General features: G+C 38.9%; 1 protein-coding gene across 1 annotated transcript in view; it reads left to right on the top strand.

Moving 5' to 3' along the window:
• The window catches only part of LOC105448278 (cAMP-specific 3',5'-cyclic phosphodiesterase), a 139291-nt gene that overhangs the window by 16597 nt on the left and 102879 nt on the right, over positions 1-19815 (top strand). The window contains exon 2 of the mRNA XM_011686779.1: positions 6460-7748. Coding sequence (XP_011685081.1) covers positions 6763-7748 — 986 coding nt within the window. The 5' untranslated portion in view covers positions 6460-6762. The remainder of the gene's footprint in view (positions 1-6459; positions 7749-19815) is intronic.

Raw genomic sequence — 19815 nt, forward strand, 5'->3', positions numbered from 1 at the left:
CATGGACTATAAGCATTATTGTAGAAAAGTGATCACTTCAGAGTTTGTGAAAATTTCCGAGGGACAGAACCGATGACCGTGGGTGTACATGTTATTTCAGAATGATCATGCTGTTCGATTTCGAAATATAAATATCGGTTGGCAGACGAAGTAAGATGAATTATTATATCGCGTTTGTTTTATTCGGAAAGTTCGGCTGGCGATGGAAGTCTACGTTATATTTATCGCGAATTTGCTATGGTAAATTAGGAGAGTCAAAAGTGAAGTTGCCATTTTCAACTTCGCTGAACAGCAGAAACTAAAGTTGAGAGACCGGCTAATTTTCCTCTCATCGTCCGCGTACAAACTGCGGGGCAAAGTTAAGACTGAATGATCGCAGTTAACTCTAAAACGTCAGTCGCGTATTGAATAAGTACCGTTGTTGAATAAATTATAATTGAAAAAGATAAACGGTGCATTGTTTTTGTGATTACTTGCATTTTTGTATCGTATGTTAGTGACATTGCAACATGCATGCGGGATTAGAGGCACATAATTAATAAGAACACTATTGATAATTAAAAACATTATTAAATTCTGCAACATCGACGAAGCTGTATAACCAGCGTACTTGCGAACGGGACAGAGAATATCTGTAGATATACTTGTGAACGCGAGCTTGTGTTTCCGCCTGATTTTGCTTGTATCGACTCCTGATTATGCATGATCCTCCAATGTGATTCAGCGCGTAATTTTAGATTGAAGTTATGAGATAGAGATGCGCGGATTTATTGCGTAGCCGCGGCGCATCGCGTGCGTCTAATTAATGGAACCTTGCCGAGGCAGGTTGCGAAGGCAGCCGTATTAGGCTGCTATAGGATATTTATATAATCGCTCCCGATTTCCCGCGTGACACTTTGGACCATTTTTGCCGTCGATCTTTCGATGCACGGAAATGTATACCGCGTTGGCTTTGAACGTGGTATATACCGCGATATTATGCATCCGACGTCCCGCAGAATTTTATGAAAAATTGAAATTATGTGTAGTATAAATAAACATACGCGATGCGCGAGAGAAATTGCAGTTGTTGCGCACTGTTGCGTACCATTGGGAATATTACAAGCAGATGCAAACACGTTTCTCTCAGTGATGCATCCGCTAGAATAATCGGTATTATTTATACATGTGCTTTAACAATTTCAGCAATACACGTTAACGAGGAAAGTCAATTGGTTTTATTGAAAATTGAATTTTTATTAATGCTACACAGCATTTTAATGTTTATTCTTCAAGCTTTATATTCATTTATGTTTATTGGAGCATATTATAACACGCGAAAATATTATTTTACTACAACACACAACGATTTATTTTCTCAGGTTCTTCTCGTCGTCTGAGTAATTTTTTTTTTATTGGTTTGTATCGGTTTACATCCGTCCGAACTTTCTAAAAATTGCGGAATAAGATCTTCAATCTATCCGTTGGTATATAAGAAACTTGAATTTTAACTCTCTCGTGCATTTCCGTCGCCATCAATATAAAGCGACATTAAACATCCGTCATGCCGTTTGCAAAGAGATAGATATTCCGTCAGCCGCGAAACTTTCTGTTTGGATTTGCGTCGACGCAAAGTTTCCAATAGGTCTCGGTAGTTTCGTTGTTGCTATATATACACAGAAGTTGAACTAATCCGCGGATCTTAGAATTCCGTTTTAACGAGCGGCACAAAAAATATAGAGATGATCCCCTTATCAATCAAATTCGTATCGCTAACGAAATTCTTTAAGAAAACATTTGCCGACTATAAATTATTTTTATAGCGATAGAATATTTATGTAAAATATTCTTGTACAGAAAGAACACTCGTTATGTCACGAAGGAATATTGTATAAAATATATAAAATCGAAGATATAATATTTCTCTGTTATAATTCGATAAGAGAAAGCTACTTGCAGGGAGAGAGTTTGATTTGTCGTTCCTACCGTTGAGGTAATATTTACAAAGCGAATCCGCTCTCGCATCAATCCTATTCAAATGTGTAGAGATATACTCGAAATGAAGTGCCTTATGGTTTACCGAAATGGCCAAATCGCGTGGCATTGTGATGGATCCAGGTGAAAGGACGAACCTAGTTGGTTTTGACCTAGAACCCGACGTTTCCCCTAATCTGGGCGCACCAGCTGGTGGCGTCGTCGCGCCGGAATCGATGAGGAGGCTGTTATATAGCGGCCCGGTAAACGGATCCAACCGGAAGTGGCGTGTTTCCCCACCCCTCCCCCTGTACCGGTGAAGTGTAGCCTTGCCCTGTGTATCTCGCGTGGGTGGCGAAGCACACTGCGAGCGATTTCGCGCCGGTGGTCATCAACAAATCGTGACTGTCGTGGAATCACCAGGTCGGCTATCCATTTAAGCCCGGGGAACAAGGTTACCGCGTCCCCAGAAATTTCTATACGACCTATTAGTTCGTTGAATTTGATACGACCTATTTTCCGGGATGAGATTGTCGCGGCTGATTACGGTACGTGTTCTGATTATAAAAGGAGGCTGCAGCCTATATGCGATTCTCTCCCTGCAGCTTATGTGACGATTTAGGAGCAGTTCATGATCCACTGCTTCTCCCAGCGTTTTCAGTTTAAAGTTTAGACGAAGTATTTCTTTTCTCCATCGATTATAATATAAATGTATATCATGATTTACGAATTGCTCAATTCATAAATATTAATATAAAATTACGTGCAGTGCATTACGTGCATTACGTGCAGTTATTAATACATGTACTTTACATTACTATTTGTGATATTTTTTTAGTTATAGTTTTGACATTTTGGTTATCAAGTAAGTAATACGTATAACTTCCTCAAACATGTGATCAATTACAATCTTTGCCGAGTTACATGCTTAAATATTCTTTCTTTAATATTGATTCTAATAATATAATATTAATATTCTTAATAGACGTGTAATCAATCTGCAATTACAATCTTTGCCGAGTTACATGCTTATAATTATTAATATTGTTAATAGACGTATAATTAAATCAGAACCCCTATAATATTTTATGTGATTGCGTTGATATATACGAATACGCAGTGGAATATATCTCGAATACAACCGCGCGTTCCCGACAATTTTCGAATTTCATTGCAATGACAATAAGCGCATACTCCGAGAGCAAATTGTATTGTGCAGATTTTCATCGCCGATGATTTCGTCGCAGCCCGCTATGCATCGCGAGATCGATAAGTAAAATGCTGGGTAAAGCCTCGCGTGCAATCGGCCACGTAATCTGCCGCGTAGATATGCTCGAACGGTCCCAACGTGGGCGTCCTTGATAGTTTAGAATAAGAGATCATTCCGGAAAAATAGCGCTTTCACGATACGGAGTCCGATTACGGGAACTGTTTTTCCATCACGACCACGGCGTCGCGCTAATCTCCTTTAAATGTCGGTGCTATGTGTCAAGATCGCAGATGAGAAAAACGTTGAAAATTTCGAAGAAGCTGAAACTTAAACGGAGCTAAAATTACGAGACACTAATATCGAAATGCGAAGATACGTCGTAAAATAGTCAAGGTCTTCAAAAATAAACTTTTAACGTTCAATAAAGAAATTTAGCATTTAATTCTTAGAAGCATATAATTGTAATTAAAAAAATTATTCAGTGCTTTCTTTTTGATAGCTGAAAAAGTTCAAGTACACGTTGAACTTTAATATCGAAGTTTCAGTCACGGACTATCAAATATTAAATGTTGAACGGCAGTTGGGCGCGCTTTTAGACGTTAAATTAACGAAGGTCGTTTTTACCTGTCGTACTTTGATATAACTGACTAGAAATTTCGCAAATATTTGGCAGAATTTCTTGGCTCTATATTACTAACCGGCCGATCTGCTAGAAGCGGCAGCGTATTGGCGTTCTTTCCGCATCGCTAGAGTAAGTAATTCTTAACACGTCGTAGCGTAGATCAATATCTCTGTAAACGGATTAACTATGATGTGCCAATGTCGTTACGGTATAGAGATCGATAATGGAAACGATGCAGAAAAACTTGCTCGTAAAAGTATCACAAGCAGAATTTAAATTTGAAACTCGTTAAAGGAAATTCCTCTTTAACTAACAGAAAAATAAATTAAACATATGCAGTGCGATACACGCATATCTTATGATTGCTATTATTTTTATCATTTTTTTGTAATATTTTAGAAGCTCCGTTTATTTTAACGGCATTATTCCATTCTTTAATTCGATTTTTAATCTTTAGTAGAAAGTTCGAGGTCGAATGGCCGTTTGATTGACTTCCGGCGCGATGTAATCGGCACAGAAGTTGTTTCGAAGATGTGAAATTAATCGTCGAATTGTTATGCTACGGCACACGATCGCAGTAGGAAAGATCGTCGCATTCGATATATTCGGCATTCCGCACATTTGTCATATTTATTGTCGAATTCGCGTCATCGGCGCAACCGGTGATTCAATTCGCTCAATATTACTCATTATTCGAATGTGAACAGTACAATTAACATGACAAACGTGTGGAATAAATTTATTAGTGTTAGACTACGTTACGTAATAGTCATGTCTTGATTATAGCGTTTACATTTACGGCCAGTTGAAATAATTTATGCGCGCGTCCCGCATGTATTAATTAATACGATTTGCATGCCGCAACAACTACGCGACCTTTAATACCGCGAATTACTTTGTTCATGTGAGTAACGCCCGGAACGCGCGCGTTACCTATTTGCTTGGAAACATGAAAATTGCGAAAAACTCTCTCGACCTAGAAAATTCCTGTTTCCGAAACAAGCAGGGAAAATTCTTGGCGTAGACATAAGCGCGATATGTATTTTTACGCGATAGATATCGGCGATAGAAGGGAACGTATTCGAGACATTATCCATACCTTTTTCCGACGCAGAAGATAGTTCGCTACTGTAATTTCTACGAGTACTGGGTACACAAATGAGCCAGCTACCGCTTAAAGTGTTCCGATCGTTTCTCATTTATACAAATGCTGAAGCCAGATGTAGCGTTTGACTTAAAGCAGGATGCAATCGAATCGACTCTACCGCAGTGCAGCGCTTATTGTACCTATTGTCTCTATCGGTGGCCATTGTTGCGAGCTTGTATCGAATTCTTGTTTGTGCGCCAATTGCGCGTTACTTGAAAGCGACGCTTTCGAGACCGGAAAGTTATGCCTTCCCGTATAGATGCTTTAATTCGCGAATTTCGCGGTGGACGTAGTAACTCTTGCGGAAGCTATAAATGTTCCGACTAAAGAGAAATGACGCTCAGAGACAGAAACAGTGACAGAGAGAGAGAGAGAGAGGGGGGGGAAGAAAAAAGAGAGAGAGAGATGGGAGAGAGATGTCGATAGCAAACGATTTAATTACAACCGGATTACAATCGTTCTGTTAATTGGGTTTATAAGAAAATCAATGATCGCCCGCTTAGACAAGTCACGAGAAAAATTGAACCTATATGCGCGAATAAAAATAATCATTGTTGCTATGCTCATGTTTAATTTACTAAATGTTTCTTACTTGCTTTCTTTCCACACGTGTCTTATATAATAAGGCAAATATTTGAAAACATACTCGAGTTTAAGTCATAAATTTATGCTGTTATTTATGAATCAAACGTCGAGAATATACATATATATATATATATTTTTTTTAAATACTTGACACTAGGCTACTACCGTGTCTCCTGATATAATCACAAAATTTAGTATTTATTCTGGATACAAATAAAGTTGATTTAATATTCTCGCACTTTGTAAAAAGTTAGATTACTAGATTGCCATTATGAACTTTTACTGCGTAAAACAATATCACTTATTTGTTTTGTTTGTGAAAAGATTAAAATACAATATGTAAATGTTTTTGAATCTCTTGAAAACTGGGATATTTTCAAAATATAAAATTTAAAAAGCAAATATTCTCAACAAATAAACTCGATTATTTTATATAATTTCGGTTGAATATGCGACATAGAAATAACTGGATTTTAGTTTGAAGCCAATTAACTCGTCTGTAATTGAAAAAAATATTCGCTGTTGTACAAAGGCAGCAACGATGAATTTACATCCAGTAAATGTTTTTTTAAACGTAAACTGTCGATAGTCCAATTTTCTTTTGGACGCTTTAATCTTAGTGATCCGGTTATTGACCTTTGACCTCATGCACAATGTTTAACGTTGAAAACATATTCGTTAATTTGTTTTTATATTCGTTTTTAAAATATAGCGTTGACGTAAAAGCGAAGTTTATAGAAATGAAATTCGCAATAGATTCAATAATAAAACGTTTGATAAATATTCATGTATTGCTTATGGATTTTCTGTGACGTCATTGTTAAGAACTTTTAGCGCAATTGACAGAAGTAAAAAGGCAGAAAGCAAGAAGTAAAGTGACTCCAAGTGCTCCAACTAAAAAAAATTATGCCAAAAATTTTGACAGATGTCATTGATTTTCAGCTTGCTGGCTGTTAAACGACAAGATCGCGTAGATGGAACGCACAATGCAATCGAAAGAAGAGAAGTGTCGAGAACAGTGCGTTCCGATCTGACGACGAAGAGATTCACGTGGAATCGTGAACGCATCCTCTTTGAAAATTTGATAATTTGGACGAGTTTATTTCTTTTGACGAATTAACCGTTTGCAAATAATCCTCTGACAACCTTGCGACATCACGCGTTTATCACGGAGGAAGCCTTTGTTTCTTATTCTTCACCGCAACAGCTTTTGTGTTTCCTGAATAATTTAGCGTCTCTGTGACGATGGACGAGGATGATACCGAGGACTTGCGTGAAACGGTCACACTGGTGAACCGACTCTCCACAAAGATCACTACCTCCAGCTCGTCGAAATTCACCTCCAAGATCAGCCAGCAGATCTTGCGAGGGCAAGAGTCGGCCGAGGATTCCGACACGATGGAGTGCGCGTCCGAAAACGAAGTGGAGAACCTGCCGAAAGACGAGGACGCGTCGCGACAGTCGGTTAAGACGCGCAAGCTATACGAGAAGTGCCGTCACTCGCTGGACATTCCGGACGATCCGGAATTCCTGCGTAGAAAAACAACGGTATCGTCCCTCCGTGTGAGCGACAGCTCGCGAGTGGGCCTCTTCACGGTGACGAATCGCAGCCCGCAGTCCAGCTCCAGCCAGGAGGAATACGAACCCGAGGTGAAGAGCATCTCGAGGTTGCAGACTCAACAGCAACGTCAGCAACAGCAACATTTGTTAACGGCCGGCGGCGTCAGCAGCCAGGTGACCGCAAGATCGATGGAGAGCCTGCGATCGTCGAGGAACTTCCTGAGCGCCGACGATCGTTACAGCGAGGACTCCAAGTCGATGGAGTCGCTGTCGTCGTCCTCGGAGACGCACGTAGGCTCCTCCAAGACTCACTACAGAAGTTTCCTGACGTCGTCCACGAGGGACGTGCGCAGGATAACGGTCGAGTCAAAGAGCAGCGATAACCTGCATCGGGAGGAGAGCTTGAACGCCGAGGTCAGGCGCGGTCTGTTCGCCAACACCGGTTTGGAGAGGAAGATACCGCAACACCTGAGCCTGCCGCCGCCGACCAGCGTGTTCTCTCTGACCAGTCCAGGCGGTAGCGACCGCAGGATCACGATTCTGAGCCCGCATTCGCCCCTGCAGACATCGGAGTTTCAATTCGCCCAGCAGACGCTCAAGAACCGGCGCAAGAAGGCCATCGTATTGCCGAGGTTGGTGTTGCCCCGAAGCGAATCCGAGGTCTTTCTAGAGTGAGTAGTTGAATGATCGAATTTCCTGCTGTGCCATATTGTATCCGTGTTTTCGAGGTAGCACCGCGCGCCCGAGGCGATCACTCGTGTACATCGTGTTAACCTTTTTTGCCGGTGCACCGGTTTGTAAAAAAAAATAATGGAATTGATAGAAATTGATAGAAATTTATTGGGTAAATTCGCAAACGATTTAAACAACGAACGCAGGTTAAACGTTATGAGTACACGATTTGTTAACAAAGCCGGAGATAACATACGTTTACGCAATTGCGACTCGATTCTGTACGCGGATATATACCTCTGGGAAAATCTAATATTTATTATATACCGCGCTAATCCACCGGGACGCTAATTATTTTGATGTGAATGATTATTTCATTATGACGAATTGGATTTGCTTACAGACAGTAAACACGAAATTATACATGAAACCGTATGCTATGTGATGGTTGCGCACGTTGATGTTGCAATGATATTATCATCGTGATTTCTCATCAACTGCATGCGGATCAAACATAAACCCTTTGATGGTTTTACAAATTTATTCACTGGCTGCCAGATTCATTACTTGTTCCAATAAAAGCCTTTTTTAATTGTTAAAGAAGTTATTAACTGATATAAAATGTGAAATTAATAGCAGAAAATTTCCCATGTTTTTTTTTTGAAATTCAAGATTCTGTATTAAAAAAAAAGAAATATAATATTTCTATATATTTAAGAAATTTTTTCTGTGTTCAAGAAGAAAATGTTGCGATGGTATGAATTTCTAAATTTTTCTTTTTATAAAAAAAAAACAATTATTATCATAATTTTATCTAATTATGGAGATTATATTATTTGTTAATATAATTCCAAGAAGAAGAAAAAATATCATGTAATTATTTTTGACTTCTCTATGAGAAGTCAATGTGATCTTACTAAAAATTAAATATTTCTACAAAACTTCGATAGAGAGAACCCGTATTGCAGCATTACCGCGAGTGAAATGTAATTGTTCCCGTCACGTGTAAGTAGAGAGAAACGTTTACCACCAACGTTTCCTTTGTGAATCGTGCACGTTTCAGACCTGAATTTAGAATTAACTCGATGCTGTTTGATCGAAGTAGGAGGAATATAGTGTTAATTTTGTTTACGTTATATTAGAATATTCTGCCTTGTTCATGAAGCCCCGCGGATACACGACATGCACAAATACATGTTTCACATGTTGCTACGCATATGGCGCGTTTAATGTTGCGCATTACTACGCCGCGATGATATCAATTACATAATGATACGATTGAATAGACTGGTTCTACATGTTACGTTTGCATGCATTACCTTTGATTTTGGAAAATTATATTATTCGAATACGACAGTGACCTCTTTTTTTTTTAAAGAAAAATGCATCGTTTAATTTCGTTTAACACAGAGTAATTAAAATGGTCAAATATTATAAAACGTTAATGTTACAAGTGTTATCGACGCAAACTTGGAAGCTAATTATTTTATAAAAGCAATTAACTGAATAATGCGGAATATTACGAGCGCTTTGTGTTCCCTTTGTGTAATACTTATCTTGCTTTATCTGAAGAAAACAGTCGTCTCTCATTTTCTTGAAAGCTCATAACCTTATCTTTGGTTATTTTCGGTGCATAAAGCTGGAAGCGCGATTACTTAATTTCCGCACAGTTCATCAAACACGTTACATTTTGCTTTCCTCGCTGCATTCATTTCCTTCCTGAAAATACGTCGATGCAGCTTGCGCAATATAGAAGCTGTTACATAAATAGTATATAGATTGTTATACACCTTCTTAACTTTCTTTGTTATATTCAATTTATATTATATTTACATTTTTATTATATTTACTAAATGTACGGTTTCTTCCACGCACTGAGAGGTTGCATTGAAAATAATACGTATTATATACTTTCATCGGATTTTCCACACTTCTCTTAATTAAATTTGCACAGAAAAAATATTTTATTAGGTTTGAAATGATTATTGAGTGAGAAAAACCTTGATCGCGGTTATACCCGATTTATAACGCCCGTCCTCTTGACCGCAGTCTGGCAAACCGCAGTAATTATGTCGCGTCACATTCCAAGTACAAACATGTGTTTGTCGGCCGGTACGCAAACGTTTACCGGGCGTCGTTCAACTGGGACGTACGTTCGAAAATAGATTGCACGTCTACGACGCTTTCAACCTGGAAATGTCGGCCGATGAATGCGGCGAACAACGCAAGCTCGCGCGAAGGGAAATGCAGGAAATCTTTTCCCCGTTCTGCTCGAGAAATTACGAGTCGAACGAGTTTGAAACCATCTAGACGTACTCCAATCAGAATGAAATTACCTTCGTCTGATCGATGCAAACATCCCGTCTCGATGATACGTAGTAACGTATTCATCTTCTTTTTCTTTTTCTTTTCCAGATGTTTCCGAGCATATATTCTCTCATAACAGGGTAGCTCGGTTTGAAAGTCAGATCGCAGTAAATTACTAAAACGATACGTGCTTTTGTGTATATATACACATATAAAGATTTAGCAGTTCGGTTTTTGCGCGTATCAAATATGACGGGCTTAATATATGCATGAAAAGCATACATCTATAATTCACACATGAATTACTCATGAGTGAAAATGTGACTTGCTAAATGTACGGCCTCTTCTGCTGGTGATATTTTTTCATGAAAAAATTTAATTTTTCTCGGTGCTGAACATTGAAGTTACATTGAAAAAAAAAATTTTTGCCGAACCTCTCTTAATTAGGCTTGCACAGAATAAAAATTACTGTTACGAAAGAATGGTTTTAGCTTATTAATTAACCAGTCAGTAATTAACCAGTAAATTTCTGTGTGAGAACTCGAGATAAATTTTATATTTGATGACAAATTTTGAGAAGATTCTCTGTAGGGAATTAAGGTTGAGTTTTCATAAAGATTTAAAAAAATATCGCCGTTCGTAAAATACATTTTAATTTTAAATTAGGTCGTGGAAATATTTGAGTATATAATACTTTAACTTATTTAACTTATACATTTAAATATCTAACGTGTTCTTTAATGTTTCATTTAATTTCTACTAATATGATTTATTGTGTTGCGCAAGGTAATATTACGTGAAAAAGATTTTTTTTGAAAATATGAAACACTAATGTACATTAATAATGCATATTCGATATTTTTATTGAAAAATTCTTATCAATCTCATCATAATATAATACTCTCGAGGGAAATGTTAAGCGTAAAAATGAAATATTCTATATTGAAATATTCTTCGCGATATATTGAATAGGACAAGAGTATAAAATAATTTCTAAATCCCTCTCTTTGATACGAACAATATTACAACCAGAAAAAAAATACAAGGTCAAAACGTGCTCGAGAATCACGAGTTAAAGTTTGATCGCTCGCACAGCCGCCGTACCGTACAAAAGCCTTTCATTTTGCATATCGTAGCTTTCGCGCACAGTAACGGCTCTGTTTTCTCTTCTCTTACCTGCATTTAAGATCTTCTAACGTCACTCGTAAAGTGCACCGTCGACCCTTGGCTCGTTAAACAAGGCCTTTCCAGCCCGGCTTTTTGTTGCGCCCCGTGAGATGAAACGCAAAATATAAAACGGAGTAAATCGAGACCTGTTTGTGTGAGAGAATTATGATACTATATAACCGTTACGTATGCAATTTCCTTGATATTGAAACAAAGTTAAAACGTTTTGAAGGGAACATCCTGTATTCGGACGCGTAGACGTGACCCTTTTACCGTACTAATTGCCTTTCGCAGGGATTCCGTTTATAAGCTGATTACGAAATCCATATTTACATCAATATACAGTGCTGAGAGTACATCCATTAATTCGGAAATTGTCATTCAACCGATTGTCCATTATTACAGCTATTGATTTGGAAACAATACGCCCGGATCCTGAATTTCATCGCTAATATGCGATATGGAAAACGCTAATTGATCTAACCGCGAAATAATATTTGTACTTATTTCTTTTATAGAAAAAAAATATTGAAAGAGAGATAATATAGAAAGGTCTCTCTATATTTTTTAATCTAAAGTTTATCTACTTATCTACCCAATTGTTATTTATCTATATTTGTTGTTGATTATCGGTAGTGCTGTTTTATTAGATAGTTGTGTTATATCGCTCATATATATTACACCATTTTTCAGCTACTGCGGTTATAGCTTTGCGAGTACGAAAAAGCTCTCGTTGACCGCGACATTGACACATACGCGGTATTATCGCGATATATTGCCGGCAGCTAGTAACCGTCGTTTTCTTTTAGAGTCATTATTAATCTACGAGCTCGAGTTCTGTGGTATTTTCGACAAGTTACGACGATGATACTAAAAGAGACAGCAGATAGAATATGTTTCTACGTCAATGGTGTCGGCGTGTTAATTAAAGAGCAATACGATATTCCAGTCGCCTTACTTGCTCAGACGCGCTAGTTAGTTACATGCAACGGCCGAGGGAGCAATAATTTCCCATCAATTACATGTCCTTTGACGTACATGCAACATAGCTCTGCAGAAATGACCAAATTGCATCTATAAACGGAATGGACACTGCAACGCTCTGAGGGCGTGCTGACCGTGCGACATGAATAAGCGATTTCATGCCTAAATTTTGACATTTTCCTGCTGGTCGCCACCGGCGGCATATTTACATGCAAGCTAAACTCGCGAGCACGACGAAATGAGAGCTGTTTACTTGCATCTGTTTTACCGATTTTGTGTTTACTCTCCCGCGTGTGTGTGCGTGCGCGTATGCGTGACATTAAACGCTAATTAATCGATCAATGTTGCAACGCGTTTGCTTGTCGAGTAGTTGGTTGCAACTCCGTATTGAAGTTTACGTATAGTGGCTCGTTAAACCCATGTTATTTAGCGCAGTAAATCGCTACACAGTTTGCAATACGCAAATTCTATAAATGGCTCTCGATGTGAAATAGTAATATGTTGCAGTTTTTAAATTCGACATCATTAATTCGACGAAACCTCGGTCTCTTGTAACGCGCGCGGGAAGTAGTAGTTTATTAACGACACATCCGACTTGACGTGTTCATCTGCCGCGCCTGATAAAGCTCTCATTAATTTCGAACGTTTCGCATTTATCACGGGGTAGAAGAAGGGAGAGATAATTACCGAAACACCGGAGTAGGCAGTAATCAATCTCTCCTGGCGTTTTGAAATATCCTCTGTCTATTTAAATCCCGGCCGCAGATCTCAGCGTTTTTAATATTATCACAAAAGTTGGCTTATGCTCGACGTTAATGCACCGCAATCATTGTATATTGCTGAAGTTAATTTAGAAACAACGATGACGAAGCGTTACACGCTTGCTCACGCTGGAAACAGGCAATTTCGAACTTTGTTTCGAACTTTCCCCGCGCGATCGGGGCACGTAATGTTGAAATAACACGTGACGGGAATCCTTATAACGAAATCGTTCACGAATTTAAATATAATATTGACTGTGCCGAATATAAGGTGCTTCTATTCTATCCGTTTTATTACGCCAAGCAGATTGATGAAAGAGCTTGGATATTTACAGTAAGGAGACATTTCCGAGCCATTTTCGTCAGCACTATATGCACCTAACATGAATAATGGAACTCACCGATATGATAACATTGGCATAAACGCCTGAATGATTACTTCGCATGTAAGTTTACAGACTATCCTGACGTGCGACTGACAGAAACTTAAATGCGTTTCAGCTCTAAGATTTAATATTCCACGTGCGATCGATTATTTCGACATTTAATCCTTATTTACGCCACGCCGGCGGCTTCGTTTTGCGTTGTTTCCTCAAACGATTCTTCCGCGAGAAATCGATAGTAATGCGGCACCGAGGGTCGCCACGGCGACCTTGATTCGGTTAAGATCTAAGCCCTAGTCACTAAGTTCTGCATATAGATTTCTTACAAACAGTTCTCAAGTGTTACCCGCATGCAGAATGATGACTGACGAAACTTTGCACACGATAAATTCCATTCGTAATCACTTTTCGCGCGAATAATAGATCGTCTCAAGGCCACCTGAAATATCTCATATACAAGGTAGATTGACAAGTACATTAATAATAATTATCTAGTATGTATAAATTTATCAAAGCAAGTGTATCAAGTATAGTATATTAAAACAAAATCAATTATTGTTTTTACGTACCATCTTTTGCTTTATTAATGAATTAATAAATCTTAATGAAGTTTTATATAAAAATATTTGGTTTTTATAGGAAAAATTCTATAAATAAAAAAATAAAAAAAGAACTGAATGAAAATTAACGTGAGAGATGTCACATTGCAAGCGATGATCTAATATGCATGCGTAAATCCAAATCATTGTAAAGCAAAGAGTATCCTCCTGTCGTATCTTTTCAAGGCCCTCGCTGGTAAATTACATTTTTCATTCAGCAACGCTGAGTGTACAATTCTAGTATATACGCCGCGGAAATGAAACATAACATTTGCGAGTAGTAAAAGCGAGAGAATATCTTCGGATCAATATGACTGGGTTATAGCACTGGCATTACTGGCGGACGTATGCGCCAGTTCTTCCAAGTGAAATTACACATTTCGTTGCGCATATATTGAGCGTTATCGTTCATATGACGAGCTGGGAAATCGCGGATCGGCGGTATTGTTCCATCTGATTCGCGGCCTCCCGCGTTAATGCCGCATATGTTTGTTCGCGATATGAACTTTGGTAAATACGAAGAGAGACCGCGAGAGCGAGAGAGAGAGAGAGAGAGAGAGAGAGAGAGAGAGAGAGAGAGAAAGAGCTCCGCGGGCAGATATGGTTCGGGCCGTTCTGCGCGCAAGCGACATCGATATAGAGGATACCGGAGAGAAAAAAAAATACTTTAATAAAACTGACATTAAAAACGACAACAAAGAGCCGCAGTTTAAATATTGGAATTGTAACATCTCTACATTCGCTAAATGGATATAGATTTTTCTTGCATTTGCATTCATCTGCAAACGCATTGATGCGTGCGCTTGTTATCGATGACGGCGCACGGCGCTGTTACGCAGTTACCGTCATATTAATTAACGGAGATTGTGTAATATCGTAACAGTTTCAGATTGCGTAGGCAATCTCACTAACGTTTGACGTTGTAAAACGAAAACACATGATGTTTGATCAATTTAATTCTGCCTCCAGTATTTTCTCGAGATTTTGTAAAACGCGTTAAACGATCTTTTCGGTTATCTCGCCATTATCGTAATTTATGTCGGCGATCTTCCCGCGCAAGAAGACCGGAGTATTGATTGCAGCACGGCAAATTGATTATACGGAGAATATATACTAATAATGCCGGTAAAAAACGCGATTGTGTAATTTCGGGTCGTGACTTAAGTTGCTGTAAGCAACCTCGGGTACGATGTTGCTCGTAACACAGCCTTATAATTTAATTATGGCAAACTTTACGTCAGGCTAGCCGTTCTCTTCCCCCTCCCCCCTCCTTCCCCCTCTCCATCCTCTCTGTTTCGTGAAACTTTGCCCATCTAAATCTGACAAGTTGTATCACGTGGGAGCGGAGAAGTTCGGACAACGTTTAAGACAATCGTCTTGAGATTAACCGATCTTTTGGAAATAGTTTTGTCTCGGCGGAGTACTATTCGCCGGACAGATACTCCTACGCCGGACCTTTCGACCTACTTTCATCCGTGAGGATTCTGCATGTTTTTCGCAATGTTCTGCAAGCTATTTTCCAAACGTTGATGAAGACGACACGTCGTCATGCGAAATTTTGAGTCAACAGTCGTATCTATATTTAAAGCCAGGTATAAACCAACAAGTAATTGCGATCGCGGTTGCCAGTATAAGTGAGTAAAAGAAACGGATGGAAGCTATTCTTCAGCGCGAGACGTTTTACGCTCAATCGTCAAACTGTCAGAGACGCGCGAGACGGATTTGTCGCGTCGAAGGCTCAGCGAGAGATTGCGACGCTCGGCTGCCAAATTGCCACGTTTATATAAGCGTATTTCTATATCGGCGCCCTTGTTTAAAATACGCAATTTTGTTTATGCGTCTTTTCGCGGCGGAACACGAGAGATCTAACTTCAGATCTTTTCCCGGCTCAGATATTTTTGTAACTACTTCTGCCCGACGCTTGTAGTCAACGTAGAGAGACGAAGATAACGTTATATTTGTACAAGATTCTTACAAGGATTGTTATCAAAATTGTACGTTTGATCGATAAGATTTATACTATATAGTTATAAGACTGAGGATCGGTTGTTTTATATCTTCGGACAAACTATGTGATAATTTAATCATTAATAGATAAATTATCACATAATTTGTCCGAAGGTGTAACAACCGGTCCTAATAAGCTTAGATTTTTTTCAGTTTTTTGTTGACATTTATTACTGGGAATCCCAGATTTCCTGCAATGCGGAGAAATTGGGATACCTTGTGTGTTCTCTTGGACCGTAATTTTCCGGTGGTGCCGTCGCGGAAAATCTTTGAAACTGTATTTTCCACGAAAATTTTATCGTAACAGTACGTAGTTTCGCTGCTGAAGATAATCGCCGTCTGCTTTACCGACTACAAAATCGATTCACAGAATGTGTATAAAGTTTAGCAGACGAACAGTTCGTGGCAGCACGATGCCGCGGTTGTTGCAATCAATATTCTGTCGGGTCAAACTTTGTTTTCATCTATAAAGTTATCTCGTACTGCGAATTGCAATTACTTTTTTTCCTACATTTTTTTCCTGCAAAACACGAAGAAAAATATATTTGAAAATCTATAATTTTATGTAGTGTATTAAACATTGATATACAAAAGATGTATTAATTTTTGAAATTATTTGATTTTAATTTTCGCGTAGAAACAAAGATGTAGTACATTCTCAATTTAATTTGCCTATCTATATGAAATTAAAAATTTTATTATTTACTATTTGTATTAGAATTTGTTTAATTTTATTGTTTATTGTATATACATCTTAGTTTAGTGTAACATTATTTCTATTGAAATGTTATTTTAAAGTCCATTTGATTTTATTTCTGTCCATATGTATATATTATATATACATGTTTATTTAATACAGAAATAGACCGAATATGAATCGTTATCAAACTTCTTCGCGCGCTATTTTTATGGAGAACGTCAGCATTGCAGTGATTGCACGATATGAATTAAAGCGTTGGACCGTACAGCGGTATCTCTTGTTAGACCATCAGAGAAATGTCGCGGAGGGTAGATGAGAAGGTAAAAAGCTTTCGAGTATTGAAAGCATCATCGAAGTACTGGCGTTCTTAGAATACGGAGGGGACGAATCGAAAACTGGTCCGGGAGATGCAGATTCAGCGAGGGGCAGGCGATAAATGGTGTCATCGCGGAGATGCATTCATGCGCGCTGGAAATAATGCGGAGTTCAATGCAATCTCCTAAGTTTCAAGCTATTGGTGCATAGCGCCAATGATAGTTATACCGATCTGATTCAAAATCTGTCAGGCATAAAGAAATCTCACGCGCTTAGCCATAGCTGTGTCGTTGCTCCAGAATAATCTCAACAATAATTTTTTTACACGAATCTAATGACATGATTAATTTTCAACAGTCTTTCTACTAATATAATGTGCAGTTAGTCGATTTTTTTATGTTAATTAATATTTTTCTCCCTGATATTACGTCCCACATTAATCTAAACGCGTGAAACATAAAATTAAAATATTAATTTTAATTAATTAATTTTAAAATATTAATTTTAATTAGAATGCTGTTCGAGATACATGTGTTAGCTTTATAAAAAAATAGGATTTTTTTAATGTGAATTTAATTTAGTACAAAGTTTATTACATTTCATTAATAATGCAGTAACATTACTGTGTTATTCTCCGGTTCTGCTGTCTGGAGATTCTCTCATCCGAAGTACTCGTCCATATCTAACGCGGAGTGTTCGTCGAATACATTTATTGATTTCCCATTGTAAACGCCACTTCAATCGATTGATCGCCGGTATCAGATTGCAAGCCCGCCTGTCTTTGGAATTAGTTTTCTATCGATTTTTCGTTCGAGATTTGCCTTCCTACTCTCCATTCTTTCTTTGTTTTCCTCTCTCTTTCAGTTCTTTTCCTATCTATATATACATATATATATATATATATATATATATATATATATATGTATATATATATTATTTTATCAAGACTTATATTTAAAAGTTTTCTAATATACTCCTAAGAAATTTTTACGTTGTAAATTATTAAATTATAAAAAAATTTATTTTATTAGTATACATATAATAACAGCCAATACAAGCCGTATTTAGCGAATCTTAATTGTCAGTCATCTTTACAGTTGACTTGTTCTTCTATTATTGTATTTACATCTTCGTCATATTTTCGTCAAGCGAGATGAGATGTTTAACGTACGATCTCGGGGGAAAACGCGTCCTCTCGAATTTTCTGCTACTGCAGACACATAATCACGGCGCCCTCGACGACATTGATTTTACGTCGTGGGTGTGTCGTGTGTTGTTAAAGAAACAACCGAATTTATATGCGACGTTACATTTTGTTTGCGGCTAGTTATGCGATCGGCAAAATTTATCGAGATCGTGAAAAGTCTGTGATTTTAATATATTCACCGATAAAAGAATTCAACGCTCGTACAATATTATCTCCATGTCCCAATACGTTTTTCAAACTTTTTAATATCGCCGACATGTGATCCAGAGAAAATTTGAGAGAATAGAACGCTTCGGAACGTCGAGAATAAATTCTCGAAGGTCCTCCTCGGGCTTTGCATGCGGAAAACGGATGATATGTATATTTCCCTTCCGACGTGGTGTTATTTAGATTAAAGTCGCGTGTGTATGGTCAATATCGTTGACGTAGGTCATGGGTGAACAATTACTCGCGACTTTCACGGCACTTGTGGCCGTGGTCCTGTATACATCGCGTAGGTCACGGATCCGCGTTCCCCCGTATACAAACGTATCCACTATACCCCCGTATAGTGCTGCTGCCCGCCTTTCTCTTCGCTGCGTCGCGCACACACGTCGCGTGTTTTATTGGCTACTCCACTTTCCGCCACTTCCCTCTGCCTGGGCCCCTCTCGTATCTCCCTCTCGTAACGTAAACCACCTCTCATTCTCTCCGCGGACAATTCCATCAAACTATTTTTCTCCCAGGCCTTCTTATTGCCTCGGAAACACATACCGTCACGTTTTATTGATTGTTTGCGCTATTGCTGTCTGATAGTTCCGCGCGTGATGGTTAAGGCGTTACAGTTTCGCCAAGTGCAATTCTAGGTAGGCGAGAGGAGAGTACTGAAATTAATCGACATTACACGTGATGCCGCGTTTCTCGAAATAAACGTGGATTAAACGTACGCGTACGTAGCACGGTACATATAGAGCGCAAAATTCCCGTGCAATAATTTCTAGTAAGCGCGATCAAGCGTCGGTGGAAATTAGACGGTCCGATGCGAGGTAACAAACGGCGGCGTTCACGGCTGTTAACCGTGCGCAAACCGTGCAACTTCTCGCGATGTAAATATCGCGATACATTCGCGCCTCCTCGGAATACAGTTCATTTACACGGTCGTTGTTTGTTCGTTTGTTCGTTCGTTCGTTCGTTCGTGCGTCCCCAACAGATTGTATCCTGTTGCAGCGTTTACTCAGACCCGCGTTCATACACACAGACGACAGCCGTACGTTCCCGCCACTCCATTGATTTCGAACCGAAACGTGGGTGTGTCGTTCCGAACACGTGGTTCGTTCTTCCGCTCTCTCTCTCTCTCTCTCTCTCTTTCGCGCGCGCGCGCGAGAGAGAGAGTCATGTGCATTGGAGAACGATCGCGATACACGATCTGCCATTTCCGGGATGACCGTCATGTCGCCCCGCTCGTTCGGTGGCTCTCGATGTTTGGTGATTGATTTTCTCGGTGACGGCTTTACCAATGATTAATTGTGTAATCATTTAGATAATCGCTTAATCGGGCCAATTATCGATAGTCCGCTGCTTTGAAGCCTCGAGTCGTGTTTGCTCTTTAGTTTGGGTCAACGTATATTACCAGCGTCTATGTGCGAAACCAACCGAT

Source organism: Wasmannia auropunctata, unplaced genomic scaffold (assembly GCF_000956235.1).
Source record: "Wasmannia auropunctata unplaced genomic scaffold, wasmannia.A_1.0 LD336088.1, whole genome shotgun sequence".
In the NCBI taxonomy this organism is placed as follows: Eukaryota; Metazoa; Arthropoda; class Insecta; order Hymenoptera; family Formicidae; genus Wasmannia; species Wasmannia auropunctata.